Source organism: Xyrauchen texanus, chromosome 24 (genome assembly GCF_025860055.1).
Source record: "Xyrauchen texanus isolate HMW12.3.18 chromosome 24, RBS_HiC_50CHRs, whole genome shotgun sequence".
NCBI lineage: Eukaryota > Metazoa > Chordata > Actinopteri > Cypriniformes > Catostomidae > Xyrauchen > Xyrauchen texanus.
The window spans coordinates 38,392,825-38,416,220 of NC_068299.1; the positions used below are offsets into that span (position 1 = coordinate 38,392,825).

General features: G+C 42.4%; 1 protein-coding gene across 1 annotated transcript in view; it reads right to left on the reverse strand.

Moving 5' to 3' along the window:
• Positions 1-23,396, reverse strand: part of hcrtr2 (hypocretin (orexin) receptor 2) — an 86,802-nt gene that overhangs the window by 13,151 nt on the left and 50,255 nt on the right. The window contains exon 3 of the mRNA XM_052089694.1: positions 17,475-17,718. Coding sequence (XP_051945654.1) covers positions 17,475-17,718 — 244 coding nt within the window. The remainder of the gene's footprint in view (positions 1-17,474; positions 17,719-23,396) is intronic.

Genomic DNA, 23,396 nt, shown 5'->3' on the forward strand with positions numbered 1-23,396 from the left:
GTTAAATCACAAGTTGTATTAGTTAACATTAGTTAATGCACTATGAACTAACATGAACTAGAATTGAACAGTTGTATTTTTATTAACTAACATTAATTAAGATTAATAAATGCTGTTAAAAAAGATATTGTTAATTCATGATACCTAAGGCATTAACTAATATTAACTGAAGTGAATGCCGATAATGCTAAGGCATACATAATACACTGAACTCAAGCTTACAATCTTTGATCTGGCAAGTTATTGTCATTTGTAGTGTTTCTGTAATGTAATGTTGTTTGATATTGAATGATGACTTTTAATATCTGCAATTTGGTTTTCCCTAGTGGCAATGTTAATATCAGATATCTTTAATGTTACTGTAACCAGTAAGAAAATCTATAGAGATGGATATTTAATTATTCAATTTAATTATATCCGAAATCCATTTTCAGATATCTGAAATACTGAACTTAACATCTTTCTTATTATTAACATTCTATGAAGCCCATATTTATAATGCATTATCAAGTCATTATAATGCATTAGTAATGTCTCATAATACAACTTATAATTTGTTATAACTACTCAAATCATATTAACCACAATTACAGTACATTATAATACTTACTTATTTTATAGTTATACATAACAGTATTATGCATCAGAAGTTATAATTATGTATTATACATATACTGTATATACTATATATATGTGTGTGTGTGTTCTATCTATCTATCTATCTATCTATCTATCTATCTATCTATCTATCTATCTATCTATCTATCTATCTATCTATCTATCTATCTATCTCTCTGTCATCTATCTATCTATCTATCTATCTCTCTGTCATCTATCTATCTATCTATCTATCTATCTATCTATCTATCTATCTATCTATCTATCTATCTATCTATCTATCTATCTTCAATAAAGTGGCAAAAGCAATGTCTTCTTATAAACATCCATAAGATATTTTAAGTAGTTATAAAACATTACAACTCATTCCGGAAATGATACATCACACAAGCACAAACTATCAACCATTCAATGTAAATGTTGAGATATTATGAAAAAAAGGTTAAAATATATAAGAAACTCTAAATATGTATGCTGATCACACATATAGCCAATGTTCTTTGGTTTAAACACTCCCAAGAAATTTTTTTTACTGATTCTATACTGGACTCTATTTGAAAAACTTTAATATTTGTGAATATTTCAATATTTGTGAATTATTCTAAGACTTATTTTATAAATAACTTCCACTGTATAAGTTTGACTTGTAATGTATTGTCATTTTATGTTATGGCTGTTTATAGGAAGATATTGCTTTTGTAACTTCACTTAAAGCAGGCAAAGACAACTTTTAATATGATCATGTCATAAAGCCAGAGTGTTTACACTATGTTGCTTTAGCATGACAGCACTTATATGATTAACTATATTAGCTTGTGATGCGTTAAAATTGGATGTTGCTTGTGTTATAATGCATTATACTCTTAATAATAACTATGAATAGTGGAAGTCTTATAATATTTTATATACTTGTAATGATTGGTGTCCTGGAGTCAAGAGGAAGAGAGGAGACGCAGGAGCAGGAACTTTAAATCCTTTAATAACATACACTGGAGTGGAACAGACTAAAGGCTCAACAATACAATTGTAACACTACAAACATCAACTTCAAACATAACATGAACACTACTAAACAAAACTAGAGGGTATATATATATATATATATATATATACACTTGGAAACTTAATGAGGGAATGGTGGGGATAATAAGAAGTGATTAGGGTAGTGGATACTGGGAAATGTAGTGCAGGAGAAAGCTTCAAAATAAGAGTCCTTGAACACTGTGGAGACAAACTGTGACTATACTGTAGATATAATTATTTATAAGATATAACCAGGGTTGGGAGGGTTACTTTTGAAATGTATTCCTCTACAGATTACAGAATACATACTGTAAAATGTAATTTGTTATGTATTTCATTAGATTACTCAAGGTCAGTAATGTATTCTAAATACTTTGGATTACTTCTTCAGCATAGTAAGACACAATACACATGTTAAAAATACATTCTCTGAAAAACCCAAATATCTTATGCAGTGTTGTTTCTAAAACAAGATAACTGAAAAAGTTATCTGAAATTACTTAAATATTAAAAAATAATTTCACACCAAAAGCGATCATGTCACTTTAGAAGACATTAATTTAACAGCTGGTGTTGTATCGATGATGTTTATGCTGACTGTGTTTAATTTTGGACCTTTAATAGAGAAATCGCCATTCACATGCATTTCAAGGAACTACTGAGCTAAGATATTTTTCTATTTTTCTTCAAATGTGTTCTGGTGAAGAAAGTAAGTCATACACACCTGGGATATCAAGGTGAGTAAATAATGAGAGAATTTTCATTTTTGAGTGATCTATGCCTTTAACAGTCATCATCCTAAACCCCAGCCAGAGTGCTGACTAGGAACCAAGAAATATGGTCATATTAGCCCTATTTGATCTTTGTTACATTGGCTACCTTTTCAATTTCATATTAATTTTAATATTTTGTTAACTACTTACAAAGGTTTGAATGGTCTAGCACCGCAGTACTTAAGTTACCTTCTACCAAGCTATATTTCATCATGTTCATTATGACTGCAAAATTCTGGACTGTTAATCCAGAATATAAAAATCCACAAAAGGAGATAGATAATTGTTCTATTTGTCTCCTAAACTATGGAACAGACTCACTAACACTGTTTGGGATGCAGACACACTCACTCAGTTTAAGTCTAGACTAAAGACTCATCTATTCAGCCAGGCATACACCTAATTTATCCATCAACTCACAATTAGGCTGCTTTAGTTAGGTCTGCCGGAATCGTAAACACTTCTCATATTCTATAACTATATTAAATTGAATGCCATCTACACTAATAATATTCCATTTGTTTCCCTGTCTCAACAGCTGTCCCTCCAACCTCTCCCGCAGAAAAGAAAGCACTGATCCGACTGCGCATCTCTTGGGGTCTTTGCATTGGGAAGAACACCACTTAGTGAACAGACGCCACTTCAGGTCAACAGGCACCACGTTAAGGGGGCTACCGTGGGTGGTAGGCTACTTTACTCTCCCGCTTCCCATCCAAGGGCCAGACATGGAGATTCCAGAGGATCGCGAGGAGCATGAGGTCCGAGAACTAAGTCCGGGGGGCCATTAAGGGACCAATAGGAGGATCTGCTCCTTGTCCTCCCTGATATTGCACAACGTCTGTGCAAGTAGGCTAACTGGGGGAAAACACACACTTGCATAGCCCCAGGGGCCAACTGTGCGCCAGGACATCTGTGCCGAGGGGAGCCTCGGTCAGAGAGTACCAAATTGGAAAGTGGGAGGATTCTGGGGAAGCGAACAGGTCTACCTGTGCTTGGCCGAATCGACTCCAGATCAGCTGGACTGCCTGAGGGTGGAGTCTCCACTCTCCGCTGAGCGTAACCTGCCACGACATCGCGTCCGCTGTGCTGTTGTGGTGGCCCGGGATGTGAGTGTCTCGCAGGTACTTGAGCTGCTGCTGACTCCAGAGGAGGAGATGACAGGCGAGTTGTGACATTCGACGAGTGTTGTCCGTCTGGACCAACACATGCCTGCCCCAGATCAATGGCAATAGCCTCCTCAGGTCAAGTAGTATCTCCAAAATCTCGAGGCAGTTGATGTGCCAACACAGTCGTGGGCCGGTCCAAGGGCCAGCAACTGTGTGCCTGTTGCACGCGGCATGCCAGCCACGCTGGGAGGCATCTGTCGTAACCACGACGTGCCTGGAGACCTGGCCTAGGGGAACTCCTGCCCATAGGAACGCTAGGTCTGACCAGGGGCTGAACAGACGGCAACAAGCCTTTGTGACAAGCTGTGGCACCATGTTTGTCTCTCGACTCGGGTCTGAGGCCAGTGCTGAAGTGGTCTCATATGCATCAACCTGAGGGGCGTGGCCGTCGCTGAGGATGCCATATAACCCAGGAACAGTGGGACCGTTGTATTCTGAGTATACGCAGACAGTTCAGCACTGACTGCGTGTGCTCGTTGGTGAGGCGCGTTGTCATTGAGACTGAGTCTAACTCCATACTGAGAAAAGAGATGCTCTGATCCGGGGAGAGCTTGCTCTTTTCCCAGTTGACCTGAAGCCCCAGCCGGCTGTGCGCAAACAATGTGTCCAGAGAGTGAGCTAGAAGTAGCCAGTTGTCGAGATAGTTGAGAATGCGGATGCCCACTTCCCTTAATGGGGCAAGGGCTGCCTCTGCAAATTTCGTGAAGGCGTGAGGTTACAGGGACAAACCAAGGGGGGAGGACCTCATACTGGTATGGAAGTATGCATCCTTCAGGTCTACTGCTGCGAACAAACTTTGATGCCGTACGCTCCCTAACATGCGTTTTTGCATCAGCACCTTGGACGGGAGTATGTGCAAAGCCTGACTCAGACTCGCAGGTCCAAGATTGGCCACAACCCGCCACCTTTTTTAATTTTTTATTTTTTTTAGGTACGATGAAGTAGGGCTGTAAAACCCCTTCTTCATCTCAACTGGAGGGACAGGCTCTATCGTGTCCTTCTGTAGGATGGAGGCGATCTCCCCACACAAAGCAACGGCGTTCTCGCCTCTCACCATACTGAACCCTGGGCGGGCACCTAGCGAACTGAATCACGTAGCCAAGTTGGACAGTCCTGATTTGCCATCACTGGTGGCTGGGGAGCGCAAGCCATGCTCTCAAGCTCCACGCGAGGGGGAAAAATCGCGTCAGACATACCAGCGGGCGGAGCCTTGGGCTGGGCAGAGCCTGAGGTGCCACTTGTGGCTGTGCTGAGTCTAGAGACATTAAAGCACTTACCTGGCTCCTTGTGACTGCTCCCGGAATAGCCTGGGATGGGGGAGGAAGATTTTCATTCTCGTAGCCTGTGGAGACCATAATATCAGGGGCGGATTTTAGCCATAGCTGGGCGCGCAGGGGTGGTAGGTCCACCTCCGAGGCGCAAACACCTGCCAGAGAGAGCAACGGTGCCCGGTGGCTGTGATAATGACAGCCGGGGACACCGACTGTGAGGCCCAGGAAATGAGACAACCGCTCTTTTCTCAGAATGTACAACGGCCCTTGGTGCCGCCGAATAGGCCAACCTGGTTCGACCAAGTTAGGCCAAACGTGGTGCACCCTGGCAAAACCACTGTCGAGGGTAGTGAGAGAGGATGAGCCCGTGAACCGTGTCCGTGCAGTAAAAGGTACCCGCCACTATCGCCCCGGGACCAATCAACGTGCCACGAGGGTTAAGGGGGGAGCGGAGGTTTCCTCTCCATCTGAATGCTTGCAGCTACCTGGGCAAGCAAGGCCGTCAGCTGCGCATGGCGACAGACAGAACCAACCCACTCTCTAATGCTGTAATCGAAAGCTCATCCACTGAACTCGCCCAGAGACGAGCCGGTAGTCACATCGCAGAACTCGCTGGGGCAAACAAGCTGGGGAATGGGAGGTCCATGGGGGATTTCCCGGAGGAGAAGCTCCCAATGAAGTCCCCAAATCGCCCCCAGTGCTAACCGACCCCGCCTCATACCCACGGGTAGAAGACCCCCCCACAGTGAGTCTGGTTTCTCCCAAGGTTATTCTTCTCTCCGCTAACCAACATCTTATGGAGTTTTTTGTTTCTTGCCACAGTCGCCTTCGGCTTGCTCACTGGGGCTCTAAATACAATTATTATTTAATTATTTATATTTATACATAATTTACAGTCATAATTACTCAAACTACACAATGATGACTCTATAGATCAAAGACTTTATAGATATTACAGGTTCATTTTCTGTTAAAGCATGATTTTCTGTAAAGCTGCTTTGAAACAATGTGCGTTGCGAAAAATGCTATACAAATAAAAAATGAATTGACTATCTAAAAATATGTGCATTTTAAGAATATACCCTGGTATGTTTGCACTCATCAAATTTAATTGCGCACTACACCTGTTTTACACAGTTGTGATATTCAGCACAGTTGTCAAAAGGGCTATATTTCTGTAACAAGTTAACTACAATGTGCATTTACATTTATTAATTTAGCAGATGCTTTTATCTAAAGTGGCTTACAAATGAGGAAAGCAAACATGAGGAGGCGGCAATAATATGAGCTATGCTGCAACACAAAGGGTGCATTCCATTCAGATGTGATCATCCCTATGCCGTATTCCCTTCGAAGACTTTGCGATCCACTGTGAGAGCTTTGATACGCTAAAAGCTGTGGGGCTAAAAAATAAGGGTAATTCAGAACTCACTTTTTAAGTCATTTTCACTGGAAATACTGTTTGAAGCGATCTTACAGCATGACTGTTATAATTGTTCTCCCTTCAAAGTGCTGTTTGGAGGGTGATTTATGCAGTTTGGAAGTTTATCGCAGTCAAATTTTAAACTGCTTTTTTTGGTATTTTGTTTTAGTAAAAAGGTGAAGTGCTCACAGAAGAGATGCAGTTAATAGTACAAATAAAGGCTTGTTTTATCCATGTCTCAAAAAATAGATTTTTTTTTGAAAGGTTGAAATGTGCTCTTAGGACAAGGGTATTTTTCTGAAACATCAAAACAATGGGTTGATATTTTTAGATGTTACCCTTTAAATTTTTGCTGTTTCATGAATTGTTTTGTGCTTCATAATTGACCCTTTACTAAGCACTTTCCCCCTCGGCTACTGCTGCTCGCTCTGACAAGCTTTGCAGAACTTCCAATAGGAATGAATGGGAGATTACCACAGGCTGCACAGTTTTTGGTCAAATATTCTCAAAAACTAAACTGATAATATTCTTAAATGAGCTGGAATGAAGAACGGCATTATAAAGCATATTTATCTGATACTTTTGTAAAAGAAATTGTTAAATTACACAGTAATTTAATTTAAAACTGTGGAGACTGTGAATCAGAATCGAGGCATATGATAATCACATAAAAATAAAAAATCTTTTAAAGTTCCTAAGTTTTTAAGTGATTTTTAAGCGTTAATAATGCAAGCAATTGAGTACAACATTGAGGCTATGGAGAATACCCATAATTCCCTGTGCATAAATTATTTAATTATGCTTCCTTGATCAAAGAGAAATGATGGGGGCAATTAATAGTTGTTATTAAGAATTCATAGAGGTTTAATCTCTTTTTTAGTAGGGTCATCTGTGTCCCTTTGGTCAAGTTGGACCCTGTTAACTATTTCAGTTCACCTTTTGCATGTGCAACTGAAGTACATGTATACAGTATGCATTTTACTGGAGAAATACGTTTATTTAATAATTGACCAAGAATCGGTTACAATCTTCTTTATTTGAGCTGTATTATTGTATGATTTAAATTTGAGTAAATTTAACTAAAATATTAAGTAGAAGCAATAATATTTAAATGGCAAATCTGAGTGAAGTACACTAGAATCTATTTACCTCAACTAAAATAGGTAAGTTCAAGGGGCGTGCCTTTTTGCCCCATCTGCCGGCAGGTCATCCCAGTCTACCTGGACGAGGGAGGGGACAAGGGGAGGGAAACAGAAATAATTAAATAGGGGGAGTACTTTCTGTAACAGTGTAGTACCCCCTAAAAAACACTAAAATTGAAACAAGAGGGAAAAAGCCACGTGGAGCGGCCGTGTGTGAGAGAGAGAGAGATTAAAAAAAAAAACTTTTCCAACATAAATAATAGTTTAATTTCAAAGACAAACACACACACACACATGACAGACATGTACGTAAACTATCTCTCTCTCCAGCACAATCCTCCGCAGTCGACCTTTATCCCTCTCGGAGGCTTGATTAGCCTGATAAGGGACCAGGTATGTAGAAACACAACCCGGCCCCGCCCTCCGCCCTGTCACAACCAGTCTTCCATTTTATTTAGTTCTCTCCTGCCTACTGTAAAGATAATACTAATAATGACTGTTTAGGAGATATACATTTTTAAACCTTCAAAGTTTTGCTGGTTTTAAAACTTTATTGCTTTCTTTACACTGTATATGTCTTGACTTTTATAGGGACATGTCAACATAGGATGACTGCAAATGTGTGTTGCTGGCTGCAAAAAAACCTAAACAAAAGTGTTGCCCATCATTTAAAGGTCTGCAGATAATACATTAAAGGGATGAAATGAAAAAATGAAAATTCTCATCATTTACTCAACCTTGTGTCATCCCAGACTTTCTTTCTTCTACAGAACACAAATTAGGATTTAAGAATCATAGTGATTTGAGAATATTTCAGCTCTTTAGGTCCATACAGTGCAAGTGAATGTGTTCCACATTCCAAAAAGCACATACAGGCATGATAAAAATCATTCATTTGACTCTGGTGTTTTAAACCATATTTTTAGAAGTGATATGAAAGCTGTGGGTGAGAAACAGATCAATTTTTAAGTCCTTTTTTGCTTGAAATTCTTCTCCGTGCCCAGTAGGGGGTGCAATGCTTGAAGAATATGAATCAACAAAAACACAAGAAGAAGAGTGTAAAAGTGAAAGACCAAAAAAGATTAAATATTCCACTCTGAAACGTCATGTAAACTAGAACGCCGGTTTCCTTACACCGTTTAAGGAATTTAGAGAATGTGGTTTAACCCACCTATGTTTCTCAGAGAGAACGTGACCATGTAAAAACATAAGCACCATTCTTATTGGGGTTTGATGAGTGGTGCAGTGGGACAGACTGGAATAACAAACATCATAGAATGGAGCCCAATAAATTAACATTGCTGAGAGAATTCAACATTTCTGGGAGTACACTGGGAGAATCACTATAAACTATACTCATTTATACACACCAATGTAAAATATCGACTGTCCCTCAGGTTCGTGTATATGCGCTTGCACATTGGAGGAATCCCGGAGTTTAATGCAAGCATTGTAATGTAGGTCGCGATGCAAGTCATGGTTTAAAATGAGTAAACTAAGTAAGTGTTAAGGGTCAGTGTTTAAACAAAGATTTTGTATGAACTGTAAGATTAATGACTAATATATTTGAAGTTCATCCTGGGTTAACTGCAGAAGTTCACATAGATGCAATTGTCTTTGTAAGTTGGCTGATGAAGGGATTTGTTGGCAATTAAATGATTGTCTATGTGTTCCATTTCAAGAGTGTAGTCCATCATTAGACCGAGATGATGCAGACAGAGATCAGTGAGGTGCATCACAGTTCAACCGGCCAGTAATGAAAAAGGTGAAATAATCGTTTAAGAATGGAATGTTTATTTAATTGTGCACTGTGCCGCAAGCACACATTGGGTCTTGCCTGTTTACTAAGACATATTCGACTGGGGAAACAATGTAACAGTTGTGTTTAAACGTCATGCATAAATTAGTATCAACTGTGATTGAAATTGTGATGAATTGGTCAAACCAGTATTACTTTTTTGCATTTCTCAGATGAATACTGCAGAGGATGAATTTAGCCAAAGTCTTTACATTAAAAAGATGAGGATAGAATGCGAGAAGAAGAAACCTAACATAGCAATGCTCCAGGACAAATTGAAGAGAACAGCAAGAGAGTGAGACATCTTCAAAAAGAAAGAGACACTCTCTCACCAGCAATAGTAAGATAATGAAAAGTTTTAATTAAATATAACAATATATGTAATGCTGTTTCTTATATGATCTCATATCCAAAGTCATCTATTAATCTTTTAAGGGAATTTTTGTTAAAAACAGATTTGATCAGAAATCAAAAGAAAATATAATATTGATGTGGCCAGTAGAATTCTAACAGCATTTGGGACCAGTGCTGAAAAAAATAAATTATATTAAACATCAAACATGATGAAACATGATGTTGGATGACTGTGGGAGTTAAGAAGTATTGATATTTTATGACATATACCAGAAGTTCCACAAAGATATCCGTAAAATGGAATGCCTTCTGAACTGCAGATCATCGCATAAGGCATTAATAAAGGTATTTCTTCACTTTGTGCAGTGTGTTGTTATTACAAGAGCGTGCAGACAGAGCAAATCACACTGTTCAGACAAGTTTTGATTTGTGATAAATCACGCATCGTTGTTGTGTTTATCAGTTGCGTTCAGTGTGAACAGACAAATGATGTGTCACTAAAATCCTTTCGCATCGTGCCTGGTTAGGACAATTTATGCACCATCAAGTTATCAGTAAACAGTATGTCACAGATATTGTGCAGTTTGTTTGAAAAGGTAAAATGTAGTCATTAAAATGTTTAACCACTTTTTTATTTTTTAAATTAACAGCCTTCACAGAAACCCACACTAATTATGGTAATAACCGGAGACTCATTTGGTGAAAGCACCATTGCATTGTTTGTTGATGGTGTGGAGTTACTTGCTGATGAGTTACTATGCACTCACAGAGACCAGGTGCTCAGGCACCTCAGCCGTTTGGGGCTTCAGGTCAACCGAGAAAAGAGCAAACTCACCCCGGTTCAGAGTATCTCTTTTCTCGACATGGAGTTAGACTCAGTCTCAATGTTAGCACGTCTCTCCAATGAGCGTGCACAGTCAGTGCTGGACTGCCTCACCACCTTCAGGCCAGGCACAACAGTCCCTTTTAAAATTTTCCAGAGGCTCCTGGGCATATGTCATCTTCCGAGGTGGTCGTGTCGCTGGGGTTGATGCATATGAGACCGCTTCAGCACTGGCTTCAGACTCGAGTCCCGAGACGAGCATGGCGCCACAACACGCATCGGGTAACAATCACCCCAGCCTACCGCCAAACATTCAAACCCTGGACAGACCTCTGCTTTTTACCGGCAGGAGTGCCCCTGCAGCAGGTGTCCCGATGCATCCTGGTCTCGACCGACGCCTCCAGATCGGGTTGGGGCACGCACCGCGCCACTTCCCACATGTGACCTAAAAGCCCATGTGGTGTATTTCACCACATTTACCTCCCCCTCTCTGTGCGGGTGTGGTTTCCGCAGGGTCTTTTCCCCCTTTTCCCAAGGAGACGTTGTGTCCTCCCGGCCATGTCGCTGAGCAGATGTCGTTGTGGCCGGACAATTTCCGGCTCCTCAGAAAAATCCTGAATGAAACAGAAGCATTTCCCCGCCTTTATACCCGTATGTCCGGGGGCGGAACATGCAAAATCTGTCCGCCAACTTCTCATTGGCCTTTTTTCATAGATCAGAGGTATATTCGGCGCTCAAGAGAGACCCCCTATTGTCGCTTCTTCGACACAACGTCTCGTTCCCTCCATCAGGGAACGGAGGTTCCTCTTCTGTCGCTCTCTCCACGTTGTGTCAGAGAAGCGACACTAGGGGTCTCTCTTGAGCGCCGATATTCACCTCTGAACTATGAAAAAAGGCCAATGAGAGTTGGCAACCAGTATTTGAATGTCCCGCCCCCGGACATACGGGTATTTAAGCAGCGCAAATACGGGAGTTTATTCAGAAAATTTCTTCGGAGCCGATGGTCGTGTCTGCAACTGCTGCATACTACACACCGAGTTCCTGTCATCCCTCCGCTGCATAACTGTTGGATTCCACGGCGCACAACAACGGCTTTCTCCTGTTTGCACAGCTGTGCATTCCTGCCCCTGGGTGCATCGACAGTGCAGAATTAAAAAGCTCTCACGAGTTTTTTTCACAAAAGAGTGACTTTTATTAAAAGAGTAAATTTCACTAAAAGAGCAAAACACAGCGGCGTTGAACGTCCTTTTAAGGACGCGTCTTTATAAAGATGCCCTTCCGCCCCTGTGTTGTTCCTGGATGCGGTAGAGTGCAATCCGCTTCAGACGGCCACATGCGTTGTCTCGTGTGTCTGGGTATTGATCACACCGAGGCTGCGTTTGTGGATGGTACATGTTCTCACTGTGAGAACATGACCATGGCAACGTTGCGGTCGCGGCTTGCTTACAACCGTGAGCAAGCCACTCCAGCCGCCCCCCGTGTTGCTCATTCTTCCCACGGGATTGAGGACGATGCGGCTGGCAATGGAGGCGATTTGGGGATGGCAGCGGGAGCAGCTCCGCCGGGTACGCCCCCTCGGACCACCCGCACCCCAGCACGCTCGTTGATTCCCGTCCATGCTCGAGGTGCCGGCGACTCGCCTCACAGCCAGTCAGCCGACCCACTTGCGATGGAAGCCGATGAGCTCGCCGCGGCATCGGAGGGCGCGGCATCTGATGTAGAGGACTCCCCTGGGCTGCCGCCTTCGGGCTTGCACGCCCAGGCTGAGGCTGACACACAGATGTCCGACATGCTTTCCCGGGCAGCCAACAGCGTGGGCTTGGATTGGAACCCTCCATCCTCCCCACAGCCATCACGGCTGGATGACTGGTTCCTGGGGTCTGCGCGCCGCTCACAGCCTCGCCCCGGTTCCGTTTTCCCGGAAGTGCATGACGAGCTGACGTCTTCGTGGAGAGCACCCCTCTCCACTCGTCACACCGCCACAGGCTCGTCCGCCCTCGCCACCCTCGACGGCGGAGCGCGCCACGGGTATGCGGCGATTCCCCAGGTGGATAGGGCGGTTGCGATCCATCTATGCCCCGGTACCCCTACCACCTGGCGAGGTCGCCCCGTACTCCCTTCCCGGACCTGTAGAGCAACCTCGGATGCGCCGCTTCTGCCCTGCATGCCATGGCTCTCCTGCAGGTCCACCAAGCCAAGGCACATCGCAACATGCACGGGGGTGGCCCTGATCCCGACACCCTGAGAGCGACGAAGGGCACAGCGCAAGCGCTCGGGCAGGCGATGGCCACGTTAGTGGTCCAGGAACGTCAACTGTGGCTGAATATGGTCAAGATGCGTGAAGCCGACAAGACTCGCTTCCTCAACGCCCCTGTCTCCCAGTTCGGCCTCTTCGGCGACACCGTCGAGGACTTTGCCCAGCAGTTCTCCACGGTAAAGAAGCAGACGGAGGCCATCTCTCACATCATGCCTCGCCGCAAGCCTGCCGCCACGGCCCATGCCCCGTCTGCTCGCCGAGGGCGTCCTCCCGCGGCCAGAAGACAAGCTCCTGCTCTGCCTCAACCGGGGCCCAGCTCTCAGCCCCAGCGTCGAGCAAACCGCGGGAAGCGCACGCCCCCTGTCTCACGGACACCCTCGAGGACCCGGAAGGCTCCCAGGCGCTCCTGAGACAACGCACCCAGAGCCTACATAAACCGCCAAGGCGGAGTACGCTCCCTCCACATGTCACAGCTTGCCCGTCGTCTCCTCCTATGGAGTCAGCAGCGACTGGAGTCACTGCGCGACACTCACATCCCCGGCAACCTCAATGTGATGGTGGACGTGCTGTCAAGACAAAGCTTGCCCGGCGGAGAGTGGAGACTCCACCCCCAGTCGGTCCAGCTGATTTGGGACCGGTTCGGCAAGACCCAGGTAGACCTGTTTGCCTCCCAAGAAACCTCCCACTGCCCGCTCTGGTATGCCCGGACAGAGGCTCCCCTCGTGGCAGATGCGCTGGCACACAGCTGGCCCACGGGGCTGCGCAAGTACGCATTTCCCCCAGTGAGCCTTCTTGCACAGGTGCTATGCAAGGTCAGGGAGGACGAGGATTAAGTCATTCTGGTAGCCCCCTACTGGCCTACCCGGACTTGGTTTTCGGACCTCACCCTCCTCACGACAGCCCCTCCCTGGCGAATTCCCCTGAGGAAGGACTTTCTTTCTCAGGGACGGGGCACGCTCTGGCACCCGCACCCAGACCTCTGGAACCTCCACGTCTGGCCCCTGGACGGGATGCGGAAGATTTAGCCGGTCTACCATCTGCCGTCGTAGATGTAATCAATCAAGCCAGAGCCCCCTCTACCAGGCATCTTTACGCCCTAAAGTGGCGTCTGTTCGTGGACTGGTGTTCTTCCCGAGCCGAAGACCCGCAGAAGTGCACAGTTAGGTCAGTGCTCGTGTTTCTTCAGGAGAGGCTGGAGAGGAGGCTGTCCCCCTCCACCCTCAAGGTGTATGTTGCCGCTATCGCGGCCCACCACAACACGGTAGACGGCAAGTCTCTTGGTAAGCACGACTTAATCATCAGGTTCCTAAAAGGTGCCCGGAGGATAGCTTCCTCCCGGCCTAACCTGTTCCCCTCCTGGGATCTCTCGGTCGTCCTTACGGGACTCCAGAGACCCCCCTTCGAGCTGCTTGACTCAGTTGGACTCAGGGCCCTCTATCTCAAGACCGCCCTGCTGATCGCGCTCGCTTCCATCAAGAGGGTCGGGGACCTGCAGGCTTTCTCTGTTAGCGACGCTTGCCTGGAGTTCGGTCCGGCAGACACTTTCGTGATCCTAAGACCGCGACCGGGCTATGTGCCCAAGGTTCCTACCACACCCTTCAGGTATCAGGTAGTGAACCTGCAAGCGCTGCCCCGGGAGGAGGCAGATCCAGCCCTTTCACTGCTGTGTCCAGTACGTGCCTTACGTATCTACCTGGACCGCACACAGAGCACTAGACGCTCTGAGCAGCTCTTCGCTCTGCTTTGGGGGACAGCAGAAAGGGAATGATCTCCTTTTGATCTCCAAGCAGAGACTCGCCCACTGGGTTGTCGACGCCATTTCCCTGGCTTATCACACACAGGCCGTGCCCCCCCTTTGCGGGTCCGAGCCCACTCCACCAGGAGTGTTGCGTCCTCATGGGCACTGGCTAGGGGCACTGCCCTAGCAGACATTTGTAGAGCAGCGGGCTGGGCAACACCTAACACTTCTGCGAGATTCTACAATCTCCGAGTTGAGTCAGTATCGTCCCGTGTTCTCTCAGGTACCGAGCCCGTAGAACTCGGTGGCACGCCCACGATCTGACCAGGTGAATCGCTTGCATCTAGTGCCCTTCCCCCTAACCAGGGGAAACAGTGCGCCTTCATTCCCAGGAGATCTCAGGTTTGGGACACTGGTTGATTCCTCCCTAGCCCTCGTGGGTCGCAGTTCAGCAGAGGAACTCGCCGACCCAAGCCACTGCGGGTACTGCAAGCTACCCTGCACTGGTATAGGTGCTCCACAGGTAAGGCCTCCTTCGGACTCCCCCTGTGTGTAATGCCACGGTTCTGTCCCCTCTGGCGAGTGGACTCCGTTGCTTCCCTTAGGCAGCCACGGCTGCCTCGGTTGCCGTGCTGTATGTTCCCCCCTGTATAGGCTGGATCCACCACCGCACCGACTTTTCGACATAGGCCCTAAGTCAGGCCTCTGATGGTTTTGCCACTTAAACTTGCCTCCCCTCTCGGGTAGGCGTGGCCTCCGCAGGGTCTTCTCTGCCCTGAATAAGGGCTAAGACCCCCTTCCCTCAATGCGTGTAAGGGCCCCGGCGTGTAAGTTGCTCTATGCGAGAAACATAGAGAGAAAAGAGGCCCGGCCAGGCCAGCACCTTGTTCCCCCCTCCAGGGTAACGATAAGGAAACCTGATGGCTTAAATGGGGCATTGGGGAAGGGTACGTGCGGCCTGATACAGTTGGTCGTCCTGCACGTAAGAATACCTGCTTGCTCCTGTATCAGCGGTTCACGTACACGGCTCAGCGCGTGGCAGTTTTATAAGTTGACCCCTAGTGTCGCTTCTCTGACACAACATGGAGAGAGCGACAGAAGGGGAACGTCTAGGTTACGTATGTAACCTCCATTCCCCGATGGAGGGAACGAGACGTTGTGTCTCCCCTGCCACGTCGCTGAGCCGAGCCACTGTTGTGGCCAGACCATTTCCGGCTCCTCAGAAAAATCCTGAATGAACTCCCGTATTTGCGCCGCTTAAATACCCGTATGTCCGGGGGCGGGACATGCAAATACTGGTTGCCAACTCTCATTGGCCTTTTTTCATATTTCAGAGGTGAATATCGGCGCTCAAGAGAGACCCCTAGTGTCGCTTCTCTGACACAACGTCTCGATCCCTCCATCGGGGAACGGAGGTTACATACATAACCTAGACGTTACATCCGTAACCTAGACGATTTTTCTAAAAATAAATATTCTGGGTTCAATACAGGTTAAGCTCAATCAACAGAATTTGAGGCACAAATATATCTACAGAAAAAGCTTAAATAAAAAGAAAATAGGTTACAGTGAGGCACTTAAAATGGCACTTAATTTTTGGAGGGTTTGAAGGCAGACATGTGAAGCTTCTAATTTTATAAAAGCACACATTAATTATTCTGTTAAAACGTGTGTGTTATTAGAGCTGTAAAGTTGTTAAAATGTATATTGTTTACATCTTGTAGGTGTATTTTTTTAAAACAGCCAGTGTTGACAGTCAGTTTTGATGTTTATAGATTGTCCCCATTTACTTTCATTGTAAGTGCCTCAATTTTAACCCACATTTTTGCTGTTTTTAAAGAAAAGGAGGGACATGTCTAAATACATTTTTGTGGTTAACAACATTATGCCAGAAATGCTTTCGAGTCAGCTTAACTTGTACTGAACCCAGAATATTAATTTAGCACTTACTTAAAAATAATTCAACTAGATTTTAGAAAAATTATGTTAATGTAAAATGTATGTAAAATAACAGAGAAGCGTCAGACCTGCTTTATGAGTGCAGTCAGTTTGTCATTGAAACTTTAACCCATTTATTAACGTAGGCTAGATTTAATTCACTGTTACTTGATCCTCCTCTGCCACAGGTGTTTTTTTTTTCCCCCAATTTGGAATTCCCAATTCTCAATGCACTCTAATTCCTCATGGTGGCGTAGTGACTCGCCTCAATCTGGGTAGCATAGGACAAATCTCAGTTGCCTCCGCATCTGAGACCATCAATCCGCACATCTAATCACTTGGCTTGTTGCGTGTGGAAGCCCACGCAATTCTCCGTTGTATCCACGCACAACTCAAGAACCACACATTGTAGTGACCACGAGTAGGTTCCCCCATGTGGGCATATTCAGTTGCTTAGGAGACCTGGCAGGAGTCACTCAGCATGCCCAGGACTCGTGACTCCATGGGTGGTAGTCAGCATCAATACTCGCTGAGTGAAACTTTGTAAAACAAAGTTATGATTGTAAATGTAAAGCTATTGTCACTAAGGTTTTTTTTTTTACTTAACGGGTTTCTGGCAAAAGCTGTATTTTGAATTAGTGCTGTTAAGGCCTTTGGAATGTGTAGTTGTTTAGAAATCAAGGAAATGAACGCGGTTTAAACAAGTCACTTCCCTGAGCAGATTTGATTCCCCTGAGCAGATTTGATTCCCTGAGCAGATTTGATTCCCCTGAGCGGAGATGACTCCATTCTAGATTCCCAATTCCTCAGAATCTACTAATCATTTATTTTTGTAATCGACCCCCAACATTAGTGAATAGTTAACAGCTTAATTGTTAACATTAACTTTTAACTCAATAGCTCAACTCTTAGCTTGAATCAGTGATATCTCTATTTTCTTCTTCTGTACAGCAACAGAAACAACGTTTAATTCTGCAATTGCTTCTCTTTACTCTATGTGAATGCAAGGAAAGCTTTCAAAAAATAAACCTCGACCTGACTTGGTGTGAGAGAAAACTGTTTCAGCCACACAGAGTTACTATACTGTCTGTTGGGTGCAGTTGATACACTCACTGTTTAGCCCAACTGATGCTGCAGACAGATGTCTCACCTGCCCAGTGTTCATCACACACAGTGAAGAGGCTGGTTTTGTTTGTGAGCTCCGGCAGCAGACTGCTGCACTCCATCACTATGGCTTGGGGAATCATGATCACGCAGGAAACCAGCCAGATCAGAACGATACTCTTGCGGGCTCTTTTGGCAGTGCTCTTGAACTTCAGGGGGTGGCAGATAGCGTACCAGCGGTCCTGAGCGATGCAGCTCAGAGTCAGAACCGATACAGACACAGAGATTGTCTGGAAGGCAACAGACAGGGTATGTAGACTCAGAGGTTTGGAATATGAATTATGGCCAGACAGATAATACAGATTTACCTGTATGCTAAATATTCCATTACGTTTAATCTAAATGTCAAACAGTTTCAGAAATACATCAATGCACCAAAAATGTACACAAACCTGGTGGCTCTCTGTAATTTTCCTCTAACTCTAACAAGAAGAATGTGATGCTTGGAACACACATGCTGCTAAAATGTACACCTTGCACTTAATATACTGGCTATTCAACATTTTATAGATGAAATCGTATTACTTAGATTTCTTTTATCATGACATCACGATAATTTCAACAATCATTTTAATTTCACTTCAATAATTTTGAGCACATTTTTTATTATTATTATATATATATATATATATATATATATATATATATATATATATATATATATATATATATAATTTTTTCTTTTTTTTCAAATGAAAAAGTGCACATTTTATCTCTCTAAACAAAATGTTTTAAAGGAGCAATATGTAACATTGACATCAAGTGTTTACAATGGGTACTGCAGTCCAAATTTAAAATATTGGAGAGAGTTGTCTCCCCTGCCCCCTGCTTCCCATACTCGCGTGTTGCCAGGTTGAGGTCAGGCAACAGGAACGAGCAAACTGACTATGGAAAGCGATGAGCCTTACACTGTAATTTGATCAGCTAATGTACACATTTGCCATGTTTTTATTGTTTGTATATTATAAACCAGCTCATGTGGATTTGTTATAACTCTGTCAATAGCCTAGTTTCCATCCACCTTTCGCAGTATTTTGTTATCGACAAATGTAAACACCGCCTTCTGCCCGTTTCCATTCAAATGGCCTTTTATCGATGAAAAGGGTGTGCGTGATGATGTCATGCCTAAAAACACTTTGTCGCATAAGATTTGGTTTAGCACAAAATAAATATGCCTTGAAGCCGTTTCCATTCAGAAATGTGTGTTTAACGCTGATTCGCCTCTCAGATATCCCTAATTTATTTCCTCTGAAGTTTTGGTGAAATGGGGAGAGTATTGAGACAATTCATTAAAATTATCCAGTTTACTATCATTTTAATTTCACAAATAAAAGCAATCAGAAGAGGAGGAATTGCAATCAAAAGGGAGCAGTTGCCCTTCTGATAGGACTGTAATATTGGTCCTGATGTTGCACCTATCGCAGGTTGGCAGCGGATCGTCATGGGCCTGTTCAAGCTGGAAGCCTGCACCAAGTAGTGGCGGAAACTTTCTGTCTGAGTATAAGGACCATCAATCAGTGTGCAGAGATATAAAAAAAAACTAATTATGCAGTGTAATATCAGGGTTTACATATGATATATTCCTGATATTCAATATTTTGAACAATCATCTAATCAAAAGCATCGCCATAACAACTGCATAATGTCCCGCATATTTCTCCAGCAACTTTTAATGACCAGTTTATGCGATTGAGTTAAACGGAAAAATATTATGTCGACATTTGTGACATTTTAGCGATAATGTGCATTTCCATCAGCTTTATTTTGATACGCTAAAACCTTTTTGCAAAAAGTCCTTGGATGGAAACTTAGTTGCTGTTAGCTAGATGTATTGCTGGCTTCCATGGCTGCAGCGTGCAGTGTTTTCCCGGTAACTTGTCTCAAATCTGGCAACCCGGGCTGTCGAAATACTATTGGGAATTGGCAGTGGGCGGGATCACACAGGCTAACACACAAATTTCGGCCCGAAATTGATATTTCAAAGTAGAATATATTGGCTGTAGCATTGTTTTAGGAGAAGCCAGTATTTCAACTTAGCATGTTTCCTAAATCTCTGATAACATATGATAATTTTATGCTTTAGTACAGTAAATATTATTACATATTGTACCTTTAAATATTTTTTCTTAGGAATACTGTTTTGGTAATCAATTTTAAATTATTTCATGTCAAGGTTATTATTGTAAACGAAAACAAAGACTATTATATATTTGCATTTAAACATATGTAAAATAAGTCCTCAAAATCTCTGCCACCTTGTGGTAATGAAAAGATGAATTTGAAAATAAAAGCCCTAATATAATCAAATATCAAATGAAAGCACTCATTTTCAGGAATGTGATTATGCAGACTATAATTTTGTTGCCATAACTACACAGTTCAAATGATATTAAAAATAATCAGTAAGTGAAATAAGATCTCTGTAAGACAACAAAGAAAACAACAGCTTCTGTAAGTCTCAAGTAGCCACAACCTCTATATCAGCTCTTACCTTAGCCTATTTCATATATAATGAAACATTATTTACTTGTCTGTGAGCTTGCTGGTGTAAATACTCCAATATTATGTCATGATAAACAAATCATCTTCAAAATATGTTCTTGTTGATGAAATGTTTTAAATCATAGATCTCAGCTTTCCAACAACACCTAGATTGAGCATGTAGTCCACTCAGAGGTCGAGATATTCGCTAAAACATTGGGGAAGTTACAAAAAGTTATGATCACAAAAATGAATGCCTTTGGCGAGCACATGGCGAGTACTCAGCTGCATTTCAGATCTGCATAGAGGACAATTTCATTTTCTTATTACATGCTGCCATTCATTTAATAAACCAACCCTTTTTGCAGGGACATAGAGCAAAAAAAGCCTGAATCATAGACTTTCAAAAACAGGATTATATATATATATATATATATATATATATATATATATATATATATATATATATATATATATATATATATATATATATATATATACACTAAGGTTAATGGTTAATGACATCTTCCTCCACAAAGTGACAAACTTTGGTGAGTATTAGCAATTGAGGAATTCTGTGATGTGGTATTGTGTTATTAGTTTGTTTATCTCTTTCAAAAAAGTTATACTATTAGGCAAGATACAGATAACATATTACATGATAGTGGGTAATTCTGTTAATGAACATATTAAGTTAAAGATTTCAAATGCTATTGCATTGAAGAAATGACCCAAAAATAATTCTGTAGTTTTTCCGTAAAAATGTCAGACCTTGCTAAAAATATTCAAATATTTCTTGAGTTCCATCTGTCAGTTGGCTCAGGTGATGCCATTACAAACGGAAAATGGCATAGAAAAGCTACTCCCCAAAAACTGAAGGGCACCAGTGATCATGGCAGCATATGTTCCATGAACATTTAGCATGTTTTTCTTTATAAGGAAAATGGCATGGAGAGAACTGAAATTATGACTGCCACCACCCAGGGCTGGCACTAGCTATAAGCAGAGTGTAATGATGCTGGCAATGACAAAGACGACGATGACAATGATGTGATGAACCCAAGTGCAGTTTATTATAAATCGTGTTATCCAGAAACCCTAACTCTAAATATAAACAAAACATAAACAAGAATTTGCCTTAACTAAACTTGACATGACTTGGTTAGACTATGAAACAAAACATAAACATGACTTGACTTGACTTGACTATAGAACCAACAATGATACATTCACAAACAAAGTTACAAACAACAATACCTAACCATAGACCATTGAAAACATGAGGGTAAAATACATGACATTGACAATGACAACCAATAAACAAAAAGAACTCTAAACAAGATAATAAGATAATCCACAAATGAAACAAGACACATGAACATGGAGGGAAACATGAAATCACATGACAAGGGAACCCAATGACACATAACAGAAATTAGACATTTCAAAATAAAAGACATGAAAAACATGAATCAACAAAATACACATGACACAGAGAAGGCAATTGCCCAAGGCTTCTGCATTAGGGCTGTGTCCCAAAACGGGTGGTCGGACACCCCAGATGGACGGCTAAACTGGAACACGCCACATTGTCAAGTCAACCAGATTTTTATAAACTTTCAGAAAATCCATTAACTTGTAGAGGAGGTTCAAAATTACAAATTTCACCTATAACTGAAGCAAAACGTGAACATAAAATAGCCATAGAAAGGTGGCAGAATCATTATATTATTATTATTACAAAGAGACGGGTAGGTCTTTTACTACAATCAGTTGACTTCAGCACCACTTGTTGCTACTTTGACCAACGTTTTCTTTTCAACAATTAATAATGGGTAAAATTTCACACTTTATAAATGGAGCCACGTTGAGAGCCCAAATCTCTGGGATTTAGTCATATAGAGCCTTAAATTAAGATTTCCCAAAAAATAAAAGAATCCCCAATTTTTTAGACAAAACATTGGCCTAGGTACCTCAATGTGTAAAAATGAAATGATGCTGCCAAATGTTTTTATTTTTGTATTTTTACCTGTAGTTTCACGAAAATCATGCCGTTTTTGACACTCCTCTACAAAATAATGGCTTTCTCAGTAAATATAGATCCATGACATTTCATATTTTGTCTTTCATCATCATTTATGTTTATATTTCATCAGTAAAAAATAAATAAATATCAAAAACAAAATTTTGAGCTGAGACCTCTTGTTCAGTTGACATTGAATGACCCTACTGTGATAAAAGAAAAGAGACTAAAATTATTACTGTTGTTATATCTTAACATTTCATCCAATACATAAAGACATGAAAAATATACAGTATGAAAGACCCTACAGATATTGTTTCCATGCAGTAGTTCAGCATGGATCAGTTTGATTCATTAACAAATGGATTTTCAGTAGCACCAAATAGTATAGGACTGTTGAAATTCCATTTCTACAAGAACACTATCCAGTTTTAAAACAATAAGAAATTATTTTCAATGCATCCCTTCTACACAAATTGGCTGACGTCCAAGAGATTTTGAAGATATGTCTGAATATTTGTACAAATTGTCTAAATATGCTGATGTTTGTTTCAAGTAAACAATAGGCATCCATAGCAACAAACACAAAACAACAAATATCAGAGTTATTTTTCCATATTTGAGCTCTGCTCAAATGGAACAACATTTGATGTTCAGACTTCAACCCACACAACAAATGAAAAAAGTTTGAGCTTTTAAGTGCCTCATATAAACTGTGCGGGATGCAGACATCCTACATTGGGTTGCAAACATCAGTCACACTGTGACTCTCTTGGAGAGTCAAAGAGCATGAATGTGATTGGAAACAACTGATTCAGACACATATCAACACTTGAAGTGGCTGGTACACAGCTGCTCCTTCAGTATTGATAACATCACGGCTCTCATTAATATTTAGCCATCCGTCTCAAGAAGACAAGCTTGCCTTTCAAAGATGGAGAAGCCACAGCACTTGTAGCCATCAAAATGTGAAGGGGATAACAGCTGAAATATTCATTCCATCCACAATATTTAGCCTAACATTGGGTCCTTCCTAGAAATGGGGGCCAAGTAAATGTGTTGCTGTTATACATTTGAGGTATCCCATTCTGATTACTTGTTGGTGAGGTACAGATGATACTCTTAGGGTTTTAGGGTGATTTCACACTTGGTTCGACAGCTGCGTCCAAAAACTATTTCAATCCCAAACTGTTATTGAAATATCTGTCTCTTTGGATTTAATACCAAACCATATGGCTTGCAGAAAACTTTACTTTGATAGAATACAAGGCTACTTTTGATTGACTATAAATAGAGAGAAAAGCTTTTTAGCAGTAGAATGCTGAAGTTGCAGCATTTACCAGCACAGGCCAACTATTTCATTTACATTCACATTTATGCATTTGGAAGAAGGTTTTATCCTAA